Source organism: Camelina sativa, chromosome 16, assembly GCF_000633955.1.
Source record: "Camelina sativa cultivar DH55 chromosome 16, Cs, whole genome shotgun sequence".
Lineage (NCBI taxonomy): Eukaryota > Viridiplantae > Streptophyta > Magnoliopsida > Brassicales > Brassicaceae > Camelina > Camelina sativa.
In genome coordinates this window covers 17,677,309-17,700,129 of record NC_025700.1, presented here as the reverse complement: position 1 = coordinate 17,700,129, position 22,821 = coordinate 17,677,309, and the positions used below count along the sequence as shown (strand labels likewise).

Here is a 22,821-nt window from a genome sequence, read left to right as displayed (position 1 = left end):
AGTCAGGCTGTAATATATTTTTGGTGTTGACAACTTGATGTGTATCATAAACTTACTAGTCCGTACCAAAAACGAAAAAATAGTTTATTGCTATGTCATAACAAACTAACCAGTTGGGACCTCACGAAAAAACAAACACCAGTTCAATCCTTAGAATGAGCGATCTTAAATAAAATCCCCTGAAGATTAATTAGAATTCAAAAAAAAATTATTATTATGGTTATTGGTGCTGCCTAGGATGAGATGACATTTAAGTACCCTAGCTGTTGATATTTCTAATCAACTGTTTGGGACTAAATTGAAATGACTGATTATTAAATTATGACTTAACAGTCAACACAACTTGAACAAAATAAAGAAGGAATATGTAAGATTTGAACTTGTGAAAAGGACGCAAGCAATACAAATGGAGAGACGAGAAAAGGCACACGAAGCGCAAAACGCAAAACGCGCCGAGGTGGGGACTTGCGTTGCTCGTTGTTTGATGGTGACAACCGCAATTTTAGCTATATGGGAGATGAGCTTTCAGGTTAATCTCCACGTGTACAGTACCTGAGACATCGACGGCTCTCAGTCATTTTGACTAGCAACACCAAAACATGGACATGCTCAAAGTCTATAATTATATATTATACTAAGGCAATTTTCAAAATGTATCATCAAAACTGTAATTTCTGCTTAACCAAAGACGAATCAAACCTGGTGGGTAATCATTCTAGATAGTTATTCACTGTAGTAACATCAAGAAGAGTTTAAAAGTATTTATCGTTCCAATTTGCAACAAATAAAGAATGTGACTCGTTTATCCACAAATGCAAATATGTAAAGTACTATTTGAATACATAAATTAAAGGGCATTTTGTATTCGAATAAACCATCAAATCAAGTATCGGAAGTTTACAATTCTACCATCGCCTCTAACTAAGGCTCTAATCTTATCAAACTCGGTACTGATCGATCGCTTGTGAGCAGTGTAGATGACATTGATATTACTTCATTAGCATGTGGGCCTATCTGATTTATATATACGCTTTTGGGCTCTCCTGGGAAAAGTTTTGGTTCAAGTTGGGTTCATTTTTAGCGTCTTAACTATCTTTGCAATGGTCGGTCTATTATAAACTGATGGGTTTTACTTATGCTACTTAAAAATTGATAAAATGTTATCAAAAGAAAAAAAAAATATATATATATATATACTGTATTATTTGTCAAGTATATATACATAACGAAAATTACTATGATATTGTGATTTTCAAATTATGATTTTGGAGAATTGTGAGGGATTTATGAGATTTTGGATTTTAGGATATTTGAGTGAATTTTGAGTGAATCAATATACTAATGATGGTGTGTATTAAATATGTATTAATCACCTATGTAACTTTTATTTATGTTTTGTAATGAAATTTTATTTTTCATAATACCATAATTGTATTGGATATTTATTAAAAATAAAATAAGTGGGTTGAATTTGTAAATTTTAAAAGTATAGGTCTATATTAGAAGTTAAAATAAATCATTTAACAAAATTTATCTAAACTAATTGTTTTAAAATTAAAAATAGAACTAACTATTGGAGTAAACCTATGCTCTATTTTTAGAGAACTCTATTTTTAGAGCAAAAAATAGAGCAAACCAATGAAGTTGCTCTTACGTGAATTGTATTTTTTTTAACCAATCCTTCAAAATCACATTTATGAAGGTGTAATTTTTTCAACAGGTTTTCTCTTATAAAAAAGTATCCAAAATCTCCCAAAATAACTATTATAGTTTTCTTTAAAAAAAAAAGTTATGTTTTCAACAACAGTTGATGTGATATAACTTTTACAAATTGTTGATTGAGTAACAGAAGATTGTAGGTGATTTTAAATGATTTTTAACACATTTCATATTGAATAACATTAGATTTGAAAGTGATTTAAAAATCCTAAGTTGAATAACAGGCCTCCAAAATATTACTTCATCCGTTTCAAAATATAAGATGTTTTGAGTGAAAACACACAGATTAAGAAAGAACCACTTTAGAAAAGTTCAACCAATCATAAACAAGACTGTATAAAATAAATAATAAAAACTATAAAATTAATATAAAAGTTATTTAAAAAATTGAAAACATCTTATATTATGAAACAAAGAAAAACCTCTAAAACATCCTATATTATGAAACGGAAGGACTAGTTTGAATACAACCCCTACAAATATGATATTTTGCTTAATAGTACAAATTTTAATGGAAAGTCTTGATATCGACGAGTTTTATTTCTGACCACATTAAGTTAGTCAATAATACAAATCTTGCTTAGCCCACTTATTAATAACCCATTGGAAAAAACAAAATTCTAAAGAATGGAGCGACTCAAGAGTCAAGAGATCGAAAGCAAAGAGTGACAAATTTTATTTCACACCACACACTCATTATATGTATAAATACGCAAAACCCCAAAGAACTTCTTCAACTTTCTCTCCTCAACTTTTTGAGTATTCCACACATACAAAAACAAACACACACACTTGACTTTTCTCATATTTCGATAGCTCGTGAATTAGGACAAAGACATGGAGCCTATGCCTTCTCGGAGGATAATGACCAGAGGCATGTTGCTGCTAATAGTAACGATGGCATGGCTCGTAGCCGGAGACGCCGACGCAGGAGGCAAGAAGCAAGAGGAGCGACTGTTCAATCTCCAGAAGCTAGAGATGTTCGTTGACAACCTTCCCCATATACCCACTCTTCATGGCTTCCACTCCGTAAACGGCGTTCTCAAACCCAAATCTCTTCACATCGGCATGTTCTTCAAGAAATGGGTATTTTGTTTCTTACCTTATTCCTCATTTCGATTCTTTCTTTATTTTCTCATCGTTTCCTTATTTGGTTTCTTGAAGCTAATATTTTTCGGTATGATTGAATTAAATATTTACAGTCTGTATAGTCGTTTCTTATTTCGATTCATTCATTTTTTTTTTCTTGAAGATATTTTTGGTATGTTTGAAAATTTTGATTTACAGTAGATCGTGAAGACACATCATCTTCCTTTTATGTCCAGAAGCTATAAATGGCCAAAATATTTAGATAGAGATGCATATATCCACCATTTAGTGAGATACACCTGTATTACATGCAATACCAAAAAAAAGATTTGTTGGCCAAAGAAATATAATAATTAATGTTAAACCTGTACTCGTTAGTGACAAACGTTAGCATTAAAATTCGAAATCGTATAGATTAGTGAAACTAATCGCTTTTTTACTTGGCTACGGCTCTTAGGTTGTAAAGTGATTAGAATAGATTCGCCTGTGTTCACACTCTTGTCCCCTCAATTATTTGTCGAATTGTCGTCTTGAGAGAAAAAAAAGTAGCAATAGTAGAAGTGTAGAACCGACGAATCAATGCTCATTCTTTTGTCACTCGTCGTCTTGTCCTCGAGAATATACTTTGCCCTTCACCAGATGGATATTGATTCTTGTATCTGAACTCATTAATGACTAAAAATTAATTTATTAAATATTGGAAATCGTATAGATTAGTGAAACTAGTCGCTTTTTAGTTGGCTACGGCTATTTGTTGGTAAAGTGAATTAGAATAGATTCACCTTGTGTATTCCACTCTTGTTTGTCCTATCACTTATTTGTCCTCTTGAGAAAAGTATCTTATGTTTTAGTACTGACGAATCAGTGCTGTGTCTTTTACCACTAGTCAAATTTAATACTATTGTGTGTTAGCTCTTTAAGTTTTGTTTATCGATACATTATACTTTTAAAATTTATAAAATCTAATGATTATTTGATAGAAAGTTATTACCCACTAAGTATATAATTATGAGTGCTTTTCTACCACTTTGGCCTAGCTAATTGTGCTCTGCTTCTTTAAACTATTTAACTACTCTGCTAAGTAATCGAATGATTTGAATGTTTGAAAATTCTCAACCACTGTCACATCGACTGATATGATTTAAACTTATTGTGAAGTACAGAAGTTCCACAGAAACTTGCCTGCCACGCCAGTGTTCGCATATGGTACATCGAAGCGTAAGGCAACAGTTCCCGGACCTACAATAGAAGCTGTTTATGGCATAGACACCTACGTCACGTGGCGAAACCACCTCCCTTCAAAGCATATCCTCCCTTGGGATCCAACAATCTCCCCGGCCATCCCAAAACACGGCGGCATTGCCACGGTGGTTCACTTGCATGGAGGCATCCACGAACCAACCAGCGACGGAAACGCTGATTCTTGGTTCACCGCTGGTTTCAAAGAGACAGGATCCAAATGGACCAAAAAGAGTACGCATTACGTCAACAAGCAACAACCTGGAAACATGTGGTACCATGACCACGCTGCTGGTTTGACTAGAGTTAACCTTCTCGCCGGTTTGTTAGGTGCTTACATTCTCCGCCACAGATCCGTTGAGTCGCCGCTTCGGTTACCCACTGGCCGAGAATTCGATCGTCCTTTGGTCATCTTTGACAGAGGTTTCCGTAGAGATGGCTCCATTTACATGAACGCCACCGGGAACAACCCCTCCATTCATCCTCAATGGCAGCCAGAGTATTTCGGCGACGCCATCATCGTGAACGGAAAAGCTTGGCCGCGGTTAACCGTCCGCCGTCGGAAATACAGATTCCGGATCATAAACGCTAGCAACGCAAGGTTCTTCCGTTTTTTCTTCTCCAACGGTCTCGAGTTCATCGTCGTCGGTTCAGATTCAGCATATCTATCAAAACCGGTACCCGCCAAAACGGTTCTCCTGGCTCCATCGGAGATCATTGATGTTGTTGTTGACTTTTCGAAATCAAAGTCAAAAACAGCAATACTAGCCAACAATGCACCTTATCCTTACCCCTCCGGAGATCCAGTCACGGAAGAGAACAGCAAAGTCATGAAGTTTATAATCAAGAACAAATCTGAAGTTGACACATCGACCATTCCGAAGAAGCTAATCGAATACCCTCCTGCTCACATATCAACCTCAGCACGTACACGTTACATCGCCATGTTCGAGTATGTATCAAGCGCTGACGAGCCAACACATCTATACATCAACGGTTTGCCCTACAGTGCTCCCGTGACAGAAACTCCTACAATTGGCTCCAGTGAGGTATATATATTTTAATATATGTCACACAATTTTATAACGGTCTGATTCATATATTTGATATTTTTATAATCATGTAATGAAGGTGTGGGAAGTGATCAATTTAACGGAGGATAACCATCCGTTGCACATTCACTTGGGATTGTTCAAAGTGTTGGAACAAAAGGCTTTGGTGAAGACTGAGGAGTTCACGGACTGCATGACCAAGAGGAACGACGCCGTCAAGTGCAATATCAACAAATACGCAGTTGGGAACACAACCGCGGTGACGGCGCACGAGCGGGGATGGAAGAACGTATTCAAGATGATGCCGGGACATGTAACGAAGATCCTCGTTAGATTTTCTTACATTCACTCCAATGATTCTTACTCCTTCGACGCTACTCAAAAGCCAGGCTATGTCTACCATTGTCACGTAAGCTAGTCAAAAAATTTAAACTCTGATAAATGTTATTTGAGCTTTTTCTTTTAGAACTAACTATACAATTTATTGAATTGCAGATATTGGATCACGAAGACAATATGATGATGAGGCCCTTTGCGATGGTCAAGTGAGAACAAGAGTATCTCTCAAGAAAATGCTAAATGGTTCCATACTTCAAAAGAATACGATTTAGAATTACGAATGCGATCATGTCTAGAATACAAAGGTTATTAATTTTTTTTTTCTACAGTTGATGGTTAGTCTATTTTGGCCTAACGTTTACAGGATTTAACGGGCCCAATAACAAAGAAAATTTTGCTTCTTATTTGATGTTTGATTTGTGGTGGTAGGTGGTAAGTGTAAGAGAGGGAAGAGAGGTGAGTGAAATGGAAAAAAAATCATAAGTCCTACCCACCAGTCAAATTCCTAATTGAATGCTTATGTTTCTCCCTTATCTGTTTCTGAACTACACTCTTCAATCCGTCTCCTTCTTTTAGTTTTATGGTTTCCTGTTATAATTTCTCTTAATTTGTTTTATTTCTATATCATTTGGAAACTTCTCATCTTTATCAAATAATACATCCAATTGATTTTAAGCACTCCCTAAATATCTAATTTGTCTTATTCTTGCTTGATAACATATTTTTAGTGAATCTTTTATTGATAGTTTGATACCATCCACACACAAATATATATATTTGTTATTTAAAAGAAAAAAGAAAAAGATCCATACATATATTTTAACGAAAATGTGGATAAGAGAGAGATTTGGATTGCGACGTATATCCACATTTTAAACACTACTACCTTAGTAATAATATCTACTGGAAATGAACAAATATGGGATCAATTTTATTTGTTTGATCCTCTAAAATGTAGGACCAATTGACAAGGTTGATGTGTTCTTCTTGTTCTTCCTCGTTCATTAATATTTTGATTATAGCATGCACGCTTCTCTCAACCCACCAGTCCAAGTCAACCTTCTATCCTCTATCATCCATTCCCTAATTATATATATACAGTATGTCTATCAGTTGCTTCTCGCAAACAACCTCACAATCAATCAACAGTTAAAAAAACACAACTCAAGTACCAATCTAGCTCACTTTGAATAAGGACATGAACAAAATCCCCCTCCGCGCACTCTCTTCCCCTTCAGGTAACTATTTTCTTTTGAAACAGTAACAATTGTGTGTTTTTGCTATTCATAGATCACATATACATGCGGGAGTTTAAGTTTGTGAAATTTGATCCCTAGTCGCTTTTTTTTTAAGGAATGCAATACCGTGGTAAGAGATGTCGATTGAGAGGGAGAAACTACGTGAGGCCAGAAGTAAAACAAAGCAACAACTTCTCAAAAGATGAAGACGACCTCATCCTCAAGCTTCATGCACTTCTTGGCAATAGGTTCTTTTATTCATTCTTCATCTTCATTAGTTTAGTATTAATTGAATGTAATGTGAATGATATGTGACAGTTTTAAAATTTGATGGTACTTTGTTTTTCAGATGGGCATTGATAGCGGGAAGATTGCCTGGACGAACCGACAACGAAGTTAGGATACATTGGGAAACTTACTTAAAGAGGAAACTCATCAAAATGGGAATCGACCCAACCAATCATCGTCTCCACCATCACACAAGCTACATTTCCAGGCGTTACCTCAAGTCCTCGCATAAGGAACATGAAACCAAGATCATCAGTGATCAGTCTTCTTCGGTATCCGAATCATGTGGTATAACATTTTTTCCCATTTCAAGTACCAGTTGCTCGGAGGATAGTATTAGTACTGGACAAAGTCGTTTGCCTGACCTCAACATCGGTCTCATCCTGACCCCGACTTCTTTACCAGGTCGTTGTCTTCAGGACTCTAGCCAATTCTCTAACTATGGTTCAACAGGTCAAGAAACGCTTCTTCTATTCCAGTGAAAGTTGATGTATTTCTTTGTAGCCATCTTTCTATATAATGTTATAATATTCACTAGAGAGATATGTTAGTCCTGATTTGGACCGGTTGTTCGTTGAACAACTATTCTCTTAAATTTCTGGTTTCGTTTTCAATGAAGTGAAACTATTACTAGTACCTAGTAGTAAACCGTTGATAACCGACCGACCACAACTGAATTGGATCAATCAAGCTGCAAGAAATTAGCTAATGGAGCTATGAATATGCGGTGCACATTGATGGGAAGCATTAGTTAACTCTCTTAAAATGGACAAGTTTGTTCATCTCCTACCAAACTACAGTTTACTCTTTATGCAAAAGCAATCCAAAACACTCTTTTTGCAAAATGGAATCTATATATCAATATGAAAATTACTTACGAAAGATATAAAGGAAGCAAATTAATATACTTACAAAACGAAAAGAAAACATATCAACTTAAGGATGTCATGGAGACTATAAAGTCAAATATTAGCTCATCAGCTAGTATAAACACCATGAAAATGAATTAATGCTACGTTCTATTTGAGATTTACTCTGGTGCAGTTAACATATTTGAGATAACTTTTTTTTTTTGTTTTTGATATAGAGATTTTGAGTTAATATTACTACAAAAGAATGAAAATTCCTTTGACCAAAAAAAAAAATGAATGAGAAATTCATGTAGATAAAGATGTCTTTAACCATATAGTGTACTGACATAAAAAAGATAGGAACAAAGAGCTGCAATTACATTAGATTCCAAAGTGTAATGTTACTGTGTTTGTATCAGTTAGAGAATTGAATTTTTTTTTAAACTATTTGCACATGGTGCGTGAAAAAAAAAGGAAGTAAATTACCTTTGTACAACCGCTATTCAAACATCATTTAGTATTAAACAGAACTGTATGACCAAAGAAAATGAATGTGTGGCAAGTAGAAAGAAGATTGTTTGCTGAGAAAATGGACCACTATTTATCATAAAGAACCATTAAAGTTGTTTCTACTATTTCAGAATCTACAACCATCAATGAAGTGGATTCCACTACTGCATGTATAAACTCTGATCTCACACCTTCACTTTCATATCTATTATATTCACATCAGTATTGTGTGGCAGTTTATATTGTTATTGATGAATTAATGTCAAGAATCTAATGAGGCCAGTGGAGAGTTGTGTGTGGATGTAAAAAGCAACAATCACATGCCTTATTAAAAACTTCAATGTAGATATTTTGTTTCTATGACCAAAATTTTTTACGAAACCAGCCAGTCAAACCTTCCAAATACGTACGTCTAAGAGATAATGTTGTCTATTTTTTCAAGTTGTTAATGGAGGATGCATAACACGGACATGCATGGTGGGCGCGGTCGATGTGTGTTGGATAAGTTCGAAGAGGAAGACTTCCTAATCAAATTATGATTAGAGAAGATAAGCTCAAATAATATTTAGGAGTTATCTAAATATTGGTGTTTTCGTGATAGGATTAGGATATATGTTTTGATATAAAAAGCTATGTTGAGTTGTGACATAAGCTATGAGTTTTTGAGGGAGAGTTTGAGAAATTGTATTTAAGAGATTGAGAAAGACCAAAGTTTTGAGTTATTTTTCTTTAGTGATATATAAAATCAATTATTCTTTATTATAAGTTCTTAAACCATCTTTACAAACTAGAATGTGGACGTCGTAGTTAAACCTTTTTTCTTTTGTTTAAACCGATATGACTTTTTAATGCAATGCCGTTTCATACTTATTTGTACAACCTGTTCAAAACTATTTTTCCAAAAGTAAATTAAATTTGGTAAAATAGTTTAAAGAAATTATATGCCATATTGTATATTACAAATTTAAATATTTTGAAGAAACGTCTTTTTTTTTTTTCCTTTTTAGCAACTGGAGACTGGAGTAGTGTTTGCGTGGCCAACTTGGAGGAGATGGAGTCGGCAAATAAAATCATTTGCTATAAGAAGAAAAAATTAACACAGTGACAGTAGATTTGCACATCAGACGATAATTATATAATTAGTATTAACCCTTTTTGAAAAAGAAAAAAAAAACTAAACAATTCGTATTGAAGGAAATGTCTATATTCCCTATTATAAATTACAAGAATTGTTCTAGATTGGAATTACTTTTCTTTACTGTAATATATCTAAAAAATTCTGTTAAAAACTTTTAGCAGTATATATTTGTAAAAAGCTTTTGATCAATGATATAAGTTGAATATGTGACCTATGTAATTATACTTTTGAGCGACATATTAAAGTAGTGGTAGTGTCTATCATGTCTTTTAAATGAGTTTGTCTTGGATCCTGCGAAGAAAAATCTCAAAAGTATATAATAATAATTCGGCTATGGAAAAATTCACACTCCTACTTTTTGAAAAGGTGTTATAAAGATATAAAAAAAAGATTTTGAAAGGTAACAAATCAAAAGATCAAACAAACTATAATTATACATAATAAAAGAAAGTTATGATTAAATGAAAATAAAATGTATAAAGCTATAGTTACAAAGAAAATGTCTTTACAATTAGTGTAAGACAGATGTCAATACAATGCATCTAACATGCTAAAAAGTGAAGTTTTATCTTAGTTTCTTCCCATCTCATAGATAAAATACTACTAATTAATTACTATTCGAGATTAAGAAGACTATATCAATTATATATCATTGGCCAATTCTTTTATTCCTTACAACCTTATTAGAATACAGTTTCAATACAACTAAAATATAGGGTCGGCTTTACAACCAAGCACGCAACAAACCATTTCCTGAAATAAATATAAAACTCGATTTTTTTGTTGATTTTTTTTAAAAAGTATGGTTCGTTTCTATATATTATATTATAAAGTTTTGGTTCCAAACTTACAAAAAATTCATAATAATTGAATTTTATATGACAATTGACAACTGTATCATCTTCTTCTTGTATCTACTTACACCGCGAATCTCGCCTCTCAATTATCTAGTTTTGTTCTGTTGTATTATTTTTGTATTAATGTATTACATAAATAAATGATAAATTTACCTAAAAACATTATTAAAAAAAAAAAAATCAAATAGATATTGAAAAACAATTTTTGGACTTTAATTAAAAACGATGTCGTAATAACGACTCTTCTTCTTTAGCCACATGGCTTCGTTGGGGATACATAAAAAAGCCAGCGATTACAATTCTCGACACATCCGAGTCAAGAGAGGAGCGAGCGGAGTCCCAAAATTCGAACTCGGAGCAGCCACCGTATGCGACGGCGTAATGGCTGGAGGAGCTATCACTCCCGCTTCTCTGATCGGTCTTATCGACGAAATCGTTGAGATTCCGGTGAATTCAGGTGTGTTTAAGAAGGATTGTGCCGATCTCGCGCGACGAGTTGGTCTGTTGACGCATTTGATTGAGGAGATTAGGGATTCTCCTCCTCCTTCTCCGACGCCGGAGGAATCTGATGCTTCGTCTTCTTTGAGTTCTAGTGAATGTGATTGGTGGTCTGATCTTGTGGTGGGACTTCAAGCCGCGAAGCGTCTTTTGTCTTCAGCTACTAGTTTCCAAGCTCGCGAGTCCTCTGTAAGCATTTCTTAACCAAAACTGAATTCATGAAGCCTTTGTATGATGTATCAAAGTCTTTAGTTATATGGAAACACGCCGGAAACAAAAATTAACGTTCTGCTCTGAGGATGATTAAGTCAATGTATTATCTTAGATCTATTCAATGTATTATCATAGCTAGGAGTTGATTTTAGTCTTCTTAGATTGAAAGCTATTGATTGTGTTGTTTGACATTTGGGATGTAATTCTTGATTGAAGGATGGAGCAGCCAAGAGAATCTCATTTCAGTTCCAATGCGTTACTTGGAAGTTGGAGAAAGCATTAAGAAATTTGCCTTATGATCGATATGATATCTCTGACGAAGTCCGTGAACAGGTACAAAAAAGTTCTTTCATGGGTATATATGCAGAGTTGTATGATGAACATTTTGGTGTTTCTATGTATGGAGGTGTTTATAAGGTTGTTTTTTTGCTTGTGATCAGGTGGAACTAGCAAGATTACAGTTAAGAAGAGCAATGCAGAGATATGGATCTTTAAATTCGAAAAAGTTCTCGAGTGCTCTATCTGAGCCAATGGTGAAAGATGCCTCAAGCAATACAAAGAGCAAATTTACTGAAAAGCTAGATAGTATTTCAGAAACAGTGTATTCCAACGTTCCTTTAGCAGATGTGAAGAAATCTGAATCACCGCCTCCTGGGAAGAGCTCTTCAGTTTCCTTGGCCTTCTTTTTATCAAAGGATGCTGATGATGAGAGATTAGAGAAAGCTGTTACCAAGAACACTGACGACTCAAAGAAATCGGATAACCTCACTATCCCAGAGGATTTTCTTTGTCCAATATCTCTCGAACTGATGAAGGATCCTGCTATTGTTTCCACAGGACAGGTCTGATTTTAAAAATCAAAATTTTTACATTGTGCTTGTTTGTGGTAGTTGATTTGAAACCTTAACAATGAGATTTCCTCTTCCTTGACAGACATATGAGAGGTCGTATATACAAAGATGGATAGACTGTGGAAATCTGAGATGTCCAAAGACCCAGCAGAAACTCGAAAACTTTACTCTTACTCCAAACTATGTTCTCAGAAGCCTGATCTCTCAGTGGTGCACTAAGCACAACATTGAGCAGCCAGGTGGTTATATGAACGGTAAGACCAAAAACTGTGATGGCTCTTTCCGTGATCTAAGTGGAGACATGTCAGCGATCCGGGCATTGGTTCGCAAGCTCTCTACCCGATCAATCGAAGACCGCAGAAGCGCGGTTTCTGAACTCCGCTCTCTGTCAAAAAGAAATACGGACAACCGAATTCTGATTGCAGAAGCAGGAGCTATCCCTGTTTTGGTCAATCTTTTGACCTCGGATGACACTGAAACGCAGGAAAATGCTGTCACTTGCATTCTTAACCTCTCTATATACGAACACAACAAAGAACTGATCATGCTTGCAGGAGCAGTCACATCTATAGTGCAAGTACTCCGAGCTGGAACCATGGAAGCTAAAGAAAACGCTGCAGCTACTCTCTTTAGCCTTTCGCTAGCTGATGAGAACAAGATCATTATAGGCGCATCGGGTGCGATACTGGCCTTAGTTAGTCTGCTTGAGAACGGAAGCGCAAGAGGGAAAAAAGACGCAGCTACGGCTCTGTTTAACTTGTGTATTTATCAGGGAAACAAAGGCAGAGCGGTTAGAGCCGGTATTGTAAAGCCACTAGTGAATATGCTAACTGACTCGAGCCTCAGGATGGCCGAAGAAGCCTTGACAATACTCTCAGTTCTAGCTAGTAACCAAGACGGGAAAGCTGCGATTTTGAGAGCCAGCGTGATACCGACTTTGATAGATTGTCTCCAGAAGGATCAACCGAGAAACCGAGAGAACGCAGCTGCGATACTGCTGTCTCTTTGCAAGAGAGATACCGAAAAACTAATCTCCATTGGTAGACTCGGAGCTGTTGTTCCGTTGATGGAACTATCAAGAGACGGTACAGAAAGAGCTAAGCGGAAAGCTAACTCTCTACTAGAGCTTCTCCGTAAATCATCAAAAAATTTAGCATCACTCTAAATAGCCATTAACATAATTTAATTCTGCTGGCTGTTTCTATTGATCTTTTTATTATCTTTTTTTTTTGTGAGTTTTTGAAAGACTAATTTGGTAAGGGTGGAGTCGAAAGAGTAACGAGAATCGAACTCTTTCTTACTCACTCACCTTTGTATTGATTTGTTAATTTTGTAAAAATACAAATTCGTTAATTCATGATCCATATGATTTTTAATAAGGTCTATTTCTTAGGTTCACGGGATTGGTTCACGTGCAGTAGTTACTATTTGTGGAAAGAGAAATCAAATCAGTTTTTGTTTTCCAATTCGTGAGAAGTCAAAATCTATTCACGTGCCTTTGTGAAAACAAATGTGTTTTCAGACAACGTAACTTTTCCAGATTAATCGGAGTGATTAACGCAAAGAGTCATTTTCCTAAAAACATTGGTCACAAAAGTTCCAAAACGGCAAAACCTCATCCCCCCTCTTGGACATATAAACTAAAGTCTTTTGAATAACAGTACCAATTGTCAATTTTAATTATTTATTTGATTTTTTGTTTAATTAAACATGATTTTCGGGTTGTTATATGTTTTTTTTTTCAAGATTGATAGTGAAATGCGACGTAACTTTGTCTTTCCATTGATTTATATAATTTTCAAGATTTGGCATTTTGTTGACCAAAAAATGGTTCACTATCATCAGCAACCAACCATAAACCAATCCACAATCTATAATGATCTGATCTAACACAACACCCACCTTGAACTACTGAGCTCTTAACATTTCATCTCTCTTTTTGGTGGACTTAAAAAGCAAGCTCACAATTTTGGTAAACCTACATAACAACATTCTCAAATGGGTAATAGCTTGGGAAGCAAGAAAACAGCGAAAGTCATGAACATCAATGGTGAGAGTTTCAAGCTGAAGACGCCTCTGAAAGCTGGTACGGTGGTTAAGGATTTTCCCGGATACGTTCTCTTGGAATCCGAAGCTGTAAAACAATTTGGGATCAGAGCAAAGCCCTTAGAGCCACACCAAAATTTGGAATCCAAAAGGCTTTACTTCATGGTGGAACTTCCAAGGTATATTATATTTCTTAATTTTTGGTTTTATTGATTTTAGGTATTTAAAGTTGGAATCTTCCTATAGTAATCATAGTAACTCACATGGCAGAACATGGAAAGAGAGAACCCCTAGAAGGGTTCGGTCGGGAATTCAGATAAGTGCGAAGGAGAGGCTAGAGAATCTAAAGTTGTCTCGTAGATCATTGTCTGATCTCTCGGTAATGAAGAAGAATGAGGAGTTTGATCATGATACAGAGAGACAAGTGAGTAGCGTGACGTTGAAGTTACCAAAGTGGAAAGTTGAGAAACTGAGGAAAGAGAGTGAGAGTGGCTCTGATTTCTCCAACAAGATTGCAGCACTTTGTCTCCTTAACGTACCAAGTGGTTTGATTCATCAGAGACAACATTTGCTTCGTAATGGAGGAAGAAGCTTTGGGATTGAAGAAAAAGAAGGTGTCAAATCACATGATGAGGTGATCACTTCTTTTAAAAGGCTTTGATCTTATTTTTACTTTTGTTGAAACATCGATCCGTTTCTCAAGCCATGTTTCTTGCTTCTTTTATTACGAAAATTGCCACTAGGAAACAAATGTGCTCCAACTTGTGTGTTTACAACTTATACAACTTTCTTTTTTCCCGAAAAAATACTTGTGTTACAACTTCTTCTAGGATCTATTCAAAATTATGAAAAATGTATATATAAACTAACAAGTGGAATATAAAATTTGAATTCTTTCAAGAAAATTCTCATTGATATTTTTGGTTGCAGAAAAGGGTTAGATTTCTTGAAAAGGGCAAAGCAGAAGACATGTGATTTCTATTTGTTTTCCTATATTATTATTATTATCTTTAGTTTAGTTTAATGAAGATGACAGGAGCAAGTCTTTGTTTAACACTGTGAAACACAATATTCTTAACTCTTTTGTTACTGCAACATGACTTTGTGTCACAATCAGTTTTGTGTTCAAAAAAGGATGAATTAAGAACAAAAGAGAAGAGACATAAGAAAAAGGCAAATCATTAGTATTTTTCTTTCAATTTGGGGGGCTTTAGTTTGGCCGATAATTACAATATACAATAATTCTCCAGACTCAGAGAGCAACCAACACACCCAAAAAAAAAAAAGATAAATCAATCAGTCAGGTTCGAACCTGTATTAATATCTGTCTGTTAACCAATTTCCCTTTTTATTTGAGAAGAACAAATTGGAATCAGTCAGTAAACAAAAGAATGATGAAAAATGTTTTTCATTTTTCCACTCAAGAGGTCCATGGCTCAGGAACAGTGAGAAAATAAGTGGTCATGGCCTTTCTAAACCTCCTCTTGTACTGTTTTGGTGAGACTATGGTTGGAGAAGCGTTCTTGGGTCCACCCAAAATGCCTGAGGCTTTAACCCATGTCTCAAGATGCTTGTCCCATGTGTACTGTCTCATGAAGTCGATGATCCCAAGAACCAACTCCTTACGCTCTTCGTCGAACCCAACTAGCAATGAATAGTCCATTACATCCACAGACTAACCAGAAGAGGATGAATAATCAGCAAAACAGATTAATCTAAACATGTTAAGAACTAAATATGACTTGCGGGTAATGAAATCACTTACAGCCAAGAAGTTTGTATCGTTCCATATGGCTCTTTCCAAGCTTCTCTTGGCCTTGCTACCAAGAAATATAGGTTCTGTGCGCAGTGTCTCAAGCAGATTCATGTCCAACAAAACTTTGTCTGTTCCCGATGTGTTTGGATTGTACCGTGACCGTGCAGATCCCTTGAGATCATAGATCCTAGATATTCTTCTGTTGTAGAAGAGATTCTCCATCACCATCAAATCCATTTTCGTCTCTTTTCCACCTTTTGGGTGTTTAATTGAGACCTGCATAGCATTTACAATCAATCATTTACATGCTTAAGTACTCCATTCCAAAGTCCCACAAGATTATAACTTACCTGGTAAATACCAAGAATCTTAGCAAGACAAGTGGGGCTCCCGGAACTGAGTGACTCCTTCAAATATTTGAAGTATTCAGGTGCAAAATCTTCGAAAGAATCCAGCTCGGTTTTGACAACTTGTTTTATAATGAACCTCTCGTCCAATGACTTAGCAAAGTAAACATTGCTTTTCCCTCCCTGTGCAGACCATCTCTGGCACCGACTCAAAGATCTCACAAAGTCCACTTCGCTCGGACAGCACGTCTTTCTCAGAGTCTCAAACTGCGTTGCAAAATAACACGTCACAGAGAACTTCACTTTACCTTCAGTTGCACTAGAGGATGAAGTAGCACGGTCGCTGAAAGAAATGGTCAAATGTGGAGACTTTTTATCGTCTTGGGAAGAACCATACACCGCGTGTTGTATGTAATCAACATCCATCGACAGAGAACGCCAAGTCGAGAACGTGGAAGGTTCAGACTCTCTATTATTCAAGTTGTTGCTACTACTACTAGTAGTAATACCTCTGTTAACGATCCACTCCTTATACTCCTTGGAGTTGATAGCATACGATACAACACTTGCCGGATCATCATCATATACAGGAACCACGATATCATTAAGGCCACGTTGAGGAATCAGCATCCTCGCTCCATCAGCCATTTGAGAAGCTGAAGAGATGTATGTAGGCACTGAACCAACAATCAGATCCAACTTCTGTACTTCCAGCGGCAACATTTGAGAGTAAGTCCTCATCACATTTGAAACAGGGTCTCTCACCATATTCCTGTACTCGCCAGACGCGTGGAAAGATCTGAGTGTCGAGAGATACAAAGAAGACGGTGGCCAACCTTTTTGGATCCGTTCTTGAAATCGTATAGCTGAATCAAAAGACTGGACCCGAATCGGCCTGGCAAGCCTCCGGAGAGGAGAATTAGCAGCTGAAAAGCCTTCTGTATTAGCAATTGTCTCGGCTTTCTCAAGATTCTGAAACGAGCCCAACCACGCTGAATCTATCCTCTCAGACAGGGAAGTGCCAGGTGAAAGCATGTTATCTGTATCTTTGTTATCACCATTAGCTTCTGAATCAGTATGTGCTTTTTCTTCCCCATCTTTTTGACCTTCCTGCTGTCTATGATCAATCTTTGGAGCATCCTGCACCTCTGGATTCCGTGAAACATTGCCGTCACCAGTTTTACAGACAGATGCTTTCTTGAGTTGAGAGTTTAACAAGTAGAGCTGATGATCCCAAGCATGAGCACCAATCATGAGTGCCCGTCTTAGTCGATTCAGCTCTAGAATATCCAAACTCCCTTGAACTTGAAGATCCTCCACAAAGATAGGCTGCAGTACGTCCTGTTCATGATGAGGAAAGATACCATCAATAGCAAATTCAACAAGGGAAAACAGAAGCAAAAGAATCGGATACTCACATCATATTCATCTTTTTCCTTAACGAGTTGATCTTTTAACCCCATGATACGACTCTGCAGATCAGAGGCTTCAGATTGTTCAGGTTCAAGCAAACTGCTTTTTTCTTCCATACGGTTGAGCATACCAGATATCTCCCCATACATAGTCCTCATTTTACCAGCAAGCTGTCCAAATGCACAAACAAAATGTATATGAGATTTGCGTTTCCATAATCTGACACAACAAAAAGAGCCTTAAAATTTTTCTTTAAATCTACCTCGGCAGCTTCTGTCCGTATCCACTCCGGTTGAGGATGGCTGTTGAATTCCAACATTGATGGAGGTAGGAGGACAGTAAGTATATTGATGGGAGAATATCTAAAGAACGCAACCATATTCCCAAATCTACAAAAAAACATAAATTTATTAGTGCTTCAACAACTTTAAGATAACGCTAAAGAGTGAGATTAAACCAAGTTTACCCATAGAATCGAAGGCAGTCTCTCTGAAGTGAATGGCCACAAGAGGCAACGCGATTCGCTGTTGCATGATTCGAAAAGCTAAGTTCCAGAAACTTTCCAAAAGACAGTCCCCAAGCAGCATCAGACATAACAACTCTACGAGTAGCAGGTGGGACTCCATCTTCATGTGCACATCTTAAGCAGCGATGCCACATCCATATCTTCCCATCTTGTTCACCAGGAAGCTTCATTGAAGGTAGACGTCTAACATTGATGGTAAGGTTTCCATTCTGATGAGAATAGCAGAGGACATGCGCATCAACCAGCTCCTTGCAGGATCTACAACTTGAATTCTGTCAAGAGATAGGAAACAGAAGAGTATAAACTTTAGACTGCTTATTTTATGGCACTTATGAAAGACGAAAAGAGTGGATTAACTTTTAGGTCAAAGAGCTACCTTATCGAAAAGATCATCTTTCAAATATCTTCCGAGAGGTTTGTCAAATGATCCATAGAACTTAATCCGCAAGAGTCGTGAGCGTTCACATACTGATTCTTTCAGAACACAACGGCTTGAAAATGAGACCAATATGCTCTGATGAGAGTCCGCAGCAGAGAAATATTCGCTAGAAACATCATCTTCATCGAATCTCTCATTTTGTGACAAATCGTGCGTGTTCACTAATTGGTTTTCTTCTTCATTTCTGCTGTTCTCTTCTTCACCTCTCGGCAGTTGAATCAGTGTTTCAGGGATTTCACTACTCAAGCACAGAGTGTGATCTTGCATATCATTTAACTGATTCGACGAATATGGTCTTGTTACCAAATTATTGGAAAAAACTCCATTCAGGGCATCAGATTGTTCAGTCTCAACTTCAGAAGATATCATCCCAGTTGGGAATATCTGACTAGGATCAAAATCCTCGCACAGTGATTCACAAAGTTCATGCTCTGGCATTGGGGCTTTGTTTTCATCTTCATGCGCAGCTGTATCAATCAAAGCTTGACCATCAGTTTTTGTAGGAGATTGAGTTATTAGCGAAATGCCTTCATCAATTATTCTCCTTTGTGATGCTGTCCGCACCATCCCTGGTTGCTTCAGTCTAACTTTAGGCAGAGAAGCACCTTCGTCCGCAAGGAATGATGTCTCCAATGATAAATGATAAGCTGCAAATACAGCGTACTGAATAACATGCTTAACCTTCTTCAGCTCCTCGCGACAACTTCCCCTAAGCAAAACCTGCACAAGTTTCAGAAAAGTCTAATCAAGTTGAGAACGAAGAACTGGTGAACTTCTTAGCTACAAAAGTTCAAGCTTTAAGCATACCGTGCAACCTAGGCGCCTAGGACACCCTTCAAAATACATCAATGTTCTTGATGGTTTTCTGTTTAACTGGTTGCCAGCTTCATGTTGCTCCAACACTCTCTCAGTTCGGAACAGCTCACAATGCCCCAATCGAGCAGTACTAATACTATCCACTGAGGGGCAAATAACAGCACCGGTGCAGCGAGCTATACGGTCCAGCAATGACCTTTTCACATTGAGCACCAATGTTATTTCCTTCTCTAGAAGGTATTGTTGGGCATATGAAGAAGCACTTTTCTCTACCAGCAGAACATTAGGACGAAGAGACTCTATTTTTGCGATTATCGCCTTCATATGTTCATCTTCCTGTCCAACAAAAACAAAAAAAAACAGTTTTGTTCAGCTTGTTAATCTGAGTTTTTACGCAGCCATCATAAGGTAACAGTAAAACACCAACCTGTTGAAGCAACGTGTTAAAGGATGCTAATTGGCCTGCAACTCTCTGATACTCAAGAGATCCAGCTAAAAGAAGCACCCTTGGATTTTTGTACTGCGATGTCATTCGCTTATGCGTAATGTTCTTGCTACACACTATTCCCCTGATGAGAATGCTGCAGAAACAAGGTATTCAATTAGTCATTATCAGCCATGAGGATAATAATACTAAAGAGTTGAAAAGTGGCAAGAATTTGAAAGGAAGAGGTCCTGACAAAAAATATACCTCTCATTTTGATTTCCAGATGCTACACATTTTATTTTCACATAATTCCCGGGATCCATACTACCGCCAGCACGAGTATCTGGCTTTACAAAATTAGCAGCCTGCCACGCTAAAGCAGTGACAATATCAAGCCAGTCTGCAGCATTGCCATCATCCAATGGACAAAGCTCCTCCCCACGCAATAACTCTGAAACAAGAGCTCGGAAGTGATCATGTACCACAGTTCGAAGAGGTTCATTGCTGTTTTCTCCTAATTTTTCTCTTGTAGGAATGTGGCTAGAAAAGCTACTACTCAATGAAAACTCGGTAGCAGAGTCCCCAATATCATCGTCTTCATCATCATATTGAAAGTAATTACTCTCAGCGTCATCATTCTCATCTTCTGGAGGTGGAGGATACCAGATGCGGCCGTTGTTCTCAAAATCCAACGGCTGTTGCAACTTATCCTCTTCTTCCTCGTGATCTTCTGGATCCAATGCCCCCTGACCTGACTTAGCTAAATCACCAGCCATAAGTTGTTGTTGTTGTTCTTGATGATGATGTTGATCAAAAGAACCAACAGTAGGGCTTAGGTCTTTGGCGTGCTGCACAAAGCGCCCAAGAGGACTAAAATTGTTCCTTAATGGACTGTCGTGAGGACTGGAACCAGCAGAAGATTTACAACTAAATTGCTCATGTCTAGCACTAACACTACCCGACTCTATATCTGAACTGTCCTGATTGTATTCACTCGAAGGGCTTAAGAACTGTTTATATCTTCCCTCGTCTTCCTCTCCCCTGCAAACAAACAATAATTCATTCACACACTTACTTACTCCAACATGTTCAAAGACTCGTGACTGAACATAAAAAAAAATGAAAACTTTATTGACCAAAAACAATACCTGCTAGGATAGCAACGAATAGAAGCAATGTTCCTACAATCACGGATTTCAAGACTGGAAGCAAGAAGACTCTCGCTTTCATCAGCAACAGCGAGGGAAGAAGGCGGATCAGGGCTATCCCTGGGATGAACCTTATCATAGCTCTTAACCCTGAACTCACGAACCTCACCATCACATTCTCTGCAAAGCTTAATCCTCTCTTGTGTATCACAAGAGTCAGAGAAACAACAACTCTTGCACCAACAACAACCACAGCCAAGACAAGAATAACCTTGGTCAAGCTTGGTTCCACAGTCATGACACATTTTGGAAACGATAGGCATAATTCCAAAGTCTTGTTTAGATGATGACAAGGAGAAAGAATCACTTGAATCCGAAGTTATCCAAGACCTAACCTTAACAATTAGATCTAGCAGTGAACCATCAGGTATTCCCATAAACAATCAAAATATTTACTTGAAAAACAAATCTCTCTATTCTCTTCCTCCTCTTCCTTACTCTCTATCTTTTCTTTCTTTCTCACCCAGATTTTGAATGGAAACAAAAAACAAAACTCAAATCTCTGACTTTGGTTTAAAAAGGAGTATATAAACCCAAAATAATCAAAACAAGAAAACCTCCCACAACAAAAATGGTGGGTAGATTTGGATAAGAAATAAAAAAAAAAAACTTNTTTTTTTTTTTTTTTTTTTTTTTGTTTTGGTTTCAGAATCAAAAGTCCTACATCAAACCCTAGATCAAAAAAAAACCCACAAGTATTATTTAGCCAATCTTTTTTTTTTTTGAAGTAATAACTAATAATAATCAAGAACCAAGAAACAGATCCAATACCCAACAACCCCCAAGAAAACTTAAGAAGACTTCTTGAGACCTCAATCAAAATTTTAAAAATCCAAGAAAAGAAAGAAAAAAAAACCCCAAGCAAGAAAGAGTGAAATTAAAGAAGAAGAAGAAGAAGAAGAAGAAAAGGAAAGTGAAATAGAAAAAACGGAAAGAAAAATTAAAGACTGGGCAAAATGAGAATCAAAAGGAGAAAGAGAAGAAGTACAGAGAAGGTTCCTTTACTACTACCGGACTTAGCTCGCATCTCGATAACACTTTCTTGAGAAGCTTTTTTTCTTTCTTTCTTTCTTTCTTTCTTTCAAAGAAGTAACAATTTTTATTGCTTCTTCTTCATCTCTCTTTCTTTCTTCTCTGTAAATTTTTTAATTTCTTCTTCTTACAAAGAGAAAAAAAAACAAAACAGCTATGGCAATAAGATTTCTAGAGAGAAGCGATTCCTTATACTGCTCCGCCATTAACTGTTCACACCTTTTTCTCTCTCCCCCCCCCTTTTCCCCTTTTTTCTTCTTTTATAATTCCAACTCGGGCTTTTTTAATTTTATTTTTTGTTTAAATTATTATTTTTTGAGTTTTGATAGATAAATTTTTGTTATTTTCCTTAAGAAAATAATAAAAACATGACAAAGACCTTATTAAAGTCGTTTTTTTTGACAGGACAGTGACTCCGTCTTCAAGCTTCCGTTTTCAATTGGTCACACTATTCCTCAACGGCGTTTTCCTTTTTTTTTTTTCTTTCTTTTATACAAAAAAAAAAAAAAAAAATTGAGTTAACTCTTTTAATAAATTAAATTATATTCTCCTGCACGCCAAATTTCTTCTTTATTTGTATTTTTGATACACATTTTTCTAATATTTATTGATGAAAATTAAATATAGAAGATTCTCATGATAATAATACCTAAAACTTTATATACCATAACAAACATGTGAATCTGATCTTTAAATGGAAAATATTAATTAGTCAAAATTTTAACTTAATTATTCTACTTTGTATTATAAAAACGTACTGTATTTTTGTACGGAAAACAATATTTTTGACATAATGAGAATGGAATAAATAGTAATGATTACGGGATGCTTTTTTTCATATACTATATAATTGGAGAATGAGAAGATAACACGATGATCTTAATTATAATAGCTTGTATAGGAAGATGTAAATTGTAATTAGAGTATCT

The 22,821-nt window shown here is 36.4% G+C and overlaps 5 protein-coding genes across 6 annotated transcripts; 4 read left to right on the top strand and 1 right to left on the bottom strand.

The window, feature by feature from the left end:
• LOC104750950 (multicopper oxidase LPR2) lies at positions 2,338–6,073 on the top strand. Of its 2 annotated transcripts, XM_019237427.1 has the most exons (5): positions 2,557–2,805; positions 3,972–5,096; positions 5,179–5,508; positions 5,595–5,743; positions 5,868–6,073. In XM_019237427.1, the coding sequence occupies exons 1-4, from the start codon at positions 2,557–2,559 to the stop codon at positions 5,646–5,648; spliced, it is 1,758 nt and encodes a 585-aa protein (XP_019092972.1). In that variant the 3' UTR covers positions 5,649–5,743; positions 5,868–6,073. The 2 variants fall into 2 exon arrangements, with proteins under 2 accessions (XP_010471110.1, XP_019092972.1); XM_010472808.2 differs by having other exon boundaries at positions 2,338–2,805; positions 5,595–6,058.
• LOC104750949 (myb-related protein 308-like) lies at positions 6,399–7,514 on the top strand. The gene is made up of 3 exons (XM_010472807.2): positions 6,399–6,676; positions 6,792–6,924; positions 7,026–7,514. Exons 1-3 carry the CDS (start codon positions 6,637–6,639, stop codon positions 7,444–7,446), a joined length of 594 nt encoding a protein of 197 aa, XP_010471109.1. The 5' UTR covers positions 6,399–6,636; the 3' UTR covers positions 7,447–7,514.
• Positions 10,564–13,244, top strand: LOC104750948 (U-box domain-containing protein 10-like). The gene is made up of 4 exons (XM_010472806.2): positions 10,564–11,007; positions 11,248–11,364; positions 11,472–11,873; positions 11,965–13,244. The coding sequence occupies exons 1-4, from the start codon at positions 10,579–10,581 to the stop codon at positions 13,045–13,047; spliced, it is 2,031 nt and encodes a 676-aa protein (XP_010471108.2). The 5' UTR covers positions 10,564–10,578; the 3' UTR covers positions 13,048–13,244.
• Positions 13,718–14,994, top strand: LOC104750947 (uncharacterized protein At1g66480-like). The gene is made up of 3 exons (XM_010472805.2): positions 13,718–14,107; positions 14,199–14,562; positions 14,859–14,994. The coding sequence occupies exons 1-3, from the start codon at positions 13,881–13,883 to the stop codon at positions 14,901–14,903; spliced, it is 636 nt and encodes a 211-aa protein (XP_010471107.1). The 5' UTR covers positions 13,718–13,880; the 3' UTR covers positions 14,904–14,994.
• On the bottom strand, positions 15,092–22,138 carry LOC104750946 (putative 1-phosphatidylinositol-3-phosphate 5-kinase FAB1C). The gene is made up of 11 exons (XM_010472804.1): positions 20,801–22,138; positions 19,917–20,693; positions 19,653–19,806; positions 19,217–19,561; positions 18,347–19,129; positions 17,911–18,242; positions 17,707–17,833; positions 17,450–17,614; positions 16,035–17,372; positions 15,694–15,960; positions 15,092–15,603 (listed from the first exon to the last, which is right to left on the bottom strand). The coding sequence occupies exons 1-11, from the start codon at positions 21,235–21,237 to the stop codon at positions 15,349–15,351; spliced, it is 4,980 nt and encodes a 1,659-aa protein (XP_010471106.1). The 5' UTR covers positions 21,238–22,138; the 3' UTR covers positions 15,092–15,348.

Coding starts and splice junctions, on each gene's coding strand:
- LOC104750950 (XM_019237427.1), top strand. CDS start 2,557: ATGGAGCCTATGCCTTCTCGGAGGATAATGACCAGAGGCATGTTGCTG. Junction 2,806..3,971: donor GCATGTTCTTCAAGAAATGG/GTATTTTGTTTC, acceptor TGTGAAGTACAG/AAGTTCCACAGAAACTTGCC. Junction 5,509..5,594: donor GCTATGTCTACCATTGTCAC/GTAAGCTAGTCA, acceptor ATTGAATTGCAG/ATATTGGATCACGAAGACAA.
- LOC104750949 (XM_010472807.2), top strand. CDS start 6,637: ATGAACAAAATCCCCCTCCGCGCACTCTCTTCCCCTTCAG. Junction 6,677..6,791: donor CGCACTCTCTTCCCCTTCAG/GTAACTATTTTC, acceptor TTTTTTTTTAAG/GAATGCAATACCGTGGTAAG. Junction 6,925..7,025: donor CATGCACTTCTTGGCAATAG/GTTCTTTTATTC, acceptor TTTGTTTTTCAG/ATGGGCATTGATAGCGGGAA.
- LOC104750948 (XM_010472806.2), top strand. CDS start 10,579: ATGGCTTCGTTGGGGATACATAAAAAAGCCAGCGATTACAATTCTCGA. Junction 11,365..11,471: donor CTGACGAAGTCCGTGAACAG/GTACAAAAAAGT, acceptor GCTTGTGATCAG/GTGGAACTAGCAAGATTACA. Junction 11,874..11,964: donor CTATTGTTTCCACAGGACAG/GTCTGATTTTAA, acceptor CTTCCTTGACAG/ACATATGAGAGGTCGTATAT.
- LOC104750947 (XM_010472805.2), top strand. CDS start 13,881: ATGGGTAATAGCTTGGGAAGCAAGAAAACAGCGAAAGTCATGAACATC. Junction 14,108..14,198: donor TTCATGGTGGAACTTCCAAG/GTATATTATATT, acceptor CTCACATGGCAG/AACATGGAAAGAGAGAACCC. Junction 14,563..14,858: donor GTGTCAAATCACATGATGAG/GTGATCACTTCT, acceptor TTTTGGTTGCAG/AAAAGGGTTAGATTTCTTGA.
- LOC104750946 (XM_010472804.1), bottom strand. CDS start 21,237: ATGGGAATACCTGATGGTTCACTGCTAGATCTAATTGTTAAGGTTAGG. Junction 17,373..17,449: donor AGGAAAAAGATGAATATGAT/GTGAGTATCCGA, acceptor CATCATGAACAG/GACGTACTGCAGCCTATCTT. Junction 15,604..15,693: donor ACGATACAAACTTCTTGGCT/GTAAGTGATTTC, acceptor TCTTCTGGTTAG/TCTGTGGATGTAATGGACTA.